A 2,636-nucleotide genomic window follows, 5' to 3' on the forward strand; every position below is an offset into this window, starting at 1 on the left:
ACATTTTCACCTTCCCCTACCAATTGCAATCCAAACACGTAAGCAATTTCTTCCTGGATGCTTTGTATATTGGGATTGGCTGTTACTTCTACTTTAACCACCACATTAAATAACTTCTTGTCTCTGGCTATCCTTGCAATTTCTTTGATTAAAGCGCTCTTACCCACACCACCTTCCCCATACAATCCAATCATTCTCACACCGGAATTTTCAAGTTCTCTCATTACTTTCTCCACTGTGGATTTTGTAGAACTAAATTGTTCAAAGCCAGAATTAGACAATGTGACATCATTAGATGTTACATTTTCCCTATAGGAAATTTCATCTAACTCGGGATTCATCAATTAGCTTTTTAACACCCACTTCCAAATTCTTTGCTTGTCTTCCTAACCTGTGTCTATTCCACAAGTACGGAAAAACAAAACAATTGGGTGATCGAGCCCTTGTGTGGCCATCATCGTTTTCAAACACATCTACTGTAGTCTCAATTTCACTCACTTTTCGAACCCATTCAATAACTTTGCCTTCAACGTTGTGTAGATTTTTTGTACCCTCTTCACATTTATGATCTATCTTCTCTTTTTCAAATCTAAGATCTTTAACAGTGTCGCTCAGTTCAACAACATTTTTCTTGTAATGGACTATGTAAGTCATATGTCGAACACCATGTTTCCATACAAAATCAACCACTCCTTCGACAACTTTACCAAAAGGCCCCAAAAAGTCCATCTCCAAAGATTATTTATCTTGTAGAAGGTCGAATTACATCTATTTCCCAACAAACATAAAGTGGAAACATATCAGTCAATAACTAATTAAGAAAAGAGATATTGTTTAATCAAATAAAATAAAACTAATCAACGCTTGTGTAAAATTTATAAAGGCGTACTAATCAACGTTGTCTTAAAATCTATGAATGCGTGCTAAATTTTTAAGAATGGAAAAAATATTGGTTAGAAATGTAATGGATTGTTACTTTAAACTAGTATTTTTTATATAAAAAAAAGTGTTGTGAATTTGAAATGAATATGTAAGTCATATACTTATTTGTTTTTTTTAAAGACTCAAACAATCAAGATTCTGTAATTTCAATTTTTAGGCGTTTATGTAGTAAGAATGTAAAATGTTTAAAATGAATTTATAAATTTATAAGATTTGATATAACTCTATTGACTTATAAAACTTTCAAAAATTACCATGTTTTTGAACAAGAAAAACCAAGACAACTTTTTTTCAGTCTTTTAATAAATGATTAGTTTTGAGTTCATGTTTTACGGAGCGGAAGGTAATACCCAACGAAATCGTATGATCCTTATCAAGAAACCCATGCTACAGCCAGATGAGCTCCTTGAACGAAACCGACTATGGAATGGGAAAACAAGCAATGCACAACACGATCCACGAGATATTCTACAGAAAATCAAGAAAGTAAAATAATGAAGATAATAATTATAGACATTAGAGGGTTAGAGTGCCCAACCAAATGGAGGTATGTGAGGAACTTGATATTGTAATAAAAATTTATTTTATAATGAAAGTTCATTATAAATTAAATTTAAGTAAGAATTAATTATAAGTAAATTTATTTTTGTTTAATATAATAAATTTAATTAAATTAATTATAATAAAAAAATAATTTATAATGAAATATAATAAGTTTATACATTTTTATTTATGTAATCACTTATGGCTAGACATTATTTAATTGAAATACTTTTTATAAAAAATCTAATTTAATTACAAAAATAATTAAAACTATAAAATTTATTTATTTTATAATATTAGAAAACTTTAATTATTGATTATATATAATTTAAAATGTGTTATATACATCTAAACACATTATTTTAAACTTATAAATCATTTTAAATAATAAATAACTAAAAAAATAAAAGCGTGAAGGGGTGCAAGACTTTAACTAAACAAGTCGTTAACCCCCAAACGTTTTTAACTTTTAAATTTTTTATTATTTTAAATAGTTTATAATAAAAAAATTAGTATTAATTAATTATAATTCAAAACAAAATATAATATGATATTAACATTCAAAAACTAAATTATAATGAAATATAATTTTTAAATATTAATTAGATATGATTTATATTATTTTAAATATATTTAAAAATATTTACTAATTAAAAATCATTTTAATTAATAAAGAAATTAAAAATTAAAAAATAAAAAGTAAAAGCTTTAAAAGGTGGTGCACGACCTTAATAAGAGAAGTCGTTAACCCATACAACTTCCATTTCTTTTAATTTTTTTTTTTATGAAATATGATTTAGTAATCGATTCGATTACCATGTCCTAAAGTCGTTTTTGGGTGTACGACTTCAACACTGGTTAAATGAACAGTGTGAAGTTGTGCAGGGGACGCACAACTTTTTCATTAGAAGTCGTCCGGGTCCCTCACAATTGCTTATTCTCGTAATTAAAATATTTTTTGCCTATTCTCATAATATCTCTCTCATTTTTGCCTACTATGGTACAAAACCCGAAAGGAGGAGAAGGAAATTGGTTTGATGAGAATATTAGTTGGACAATAGGCTCAGGCTCAAGGATAAGGTTTTGGGAAGACAAATGGATTGGAAATACTCCACTCATGTATAGATACCCTAGACTATACTCAAATGCAA

The 2,636-nt window shown here is 27.8% G+C and overlaps 1 protein-coding gene across 1 annotated transcript in view; it reads right to left on the reverse strand.

Annotated features, from left to right (window-relative positions):
- LOC111242546 (probable disease resistance protein At4g27220) overlaps positions 1-729 on the reverse strand; it is a 4,245-nt gene extending 3,516 nt beyond the window's left edge. Inside the window, exons 1-2 of the mRNA XM_022786313.1 lie at positions 392-729; positions 37-309 (exon numbers count right to left, since the gene is read on the reverse strand). Of these exons, the coding sequence (XP_022642034.1) occupies positions 37-309; positions 392-729 (611 nt within the window). The remainder of the gene's footprint in view (positions 1-36; positions 310-391) is intronic.
- Positions 730-2,636: the final 1,907 nt, after the last annotated feature.

Source organism: Vigna radiata, chromosome 9, assembly GCF_000741045.1.
Source record: "Vigna radiata var. radiata cultivar VC1973A chromosome 9, Vradiata_ver6, whole genome shotgun sequence".
In the NCBI taxonomy this organism is placed as follows: Eukaryota; Viridiplantae; Streptophyta; class Magnoliopsida; order Fabales; family Fabaceae; genus Vigna; species Vigna radiata.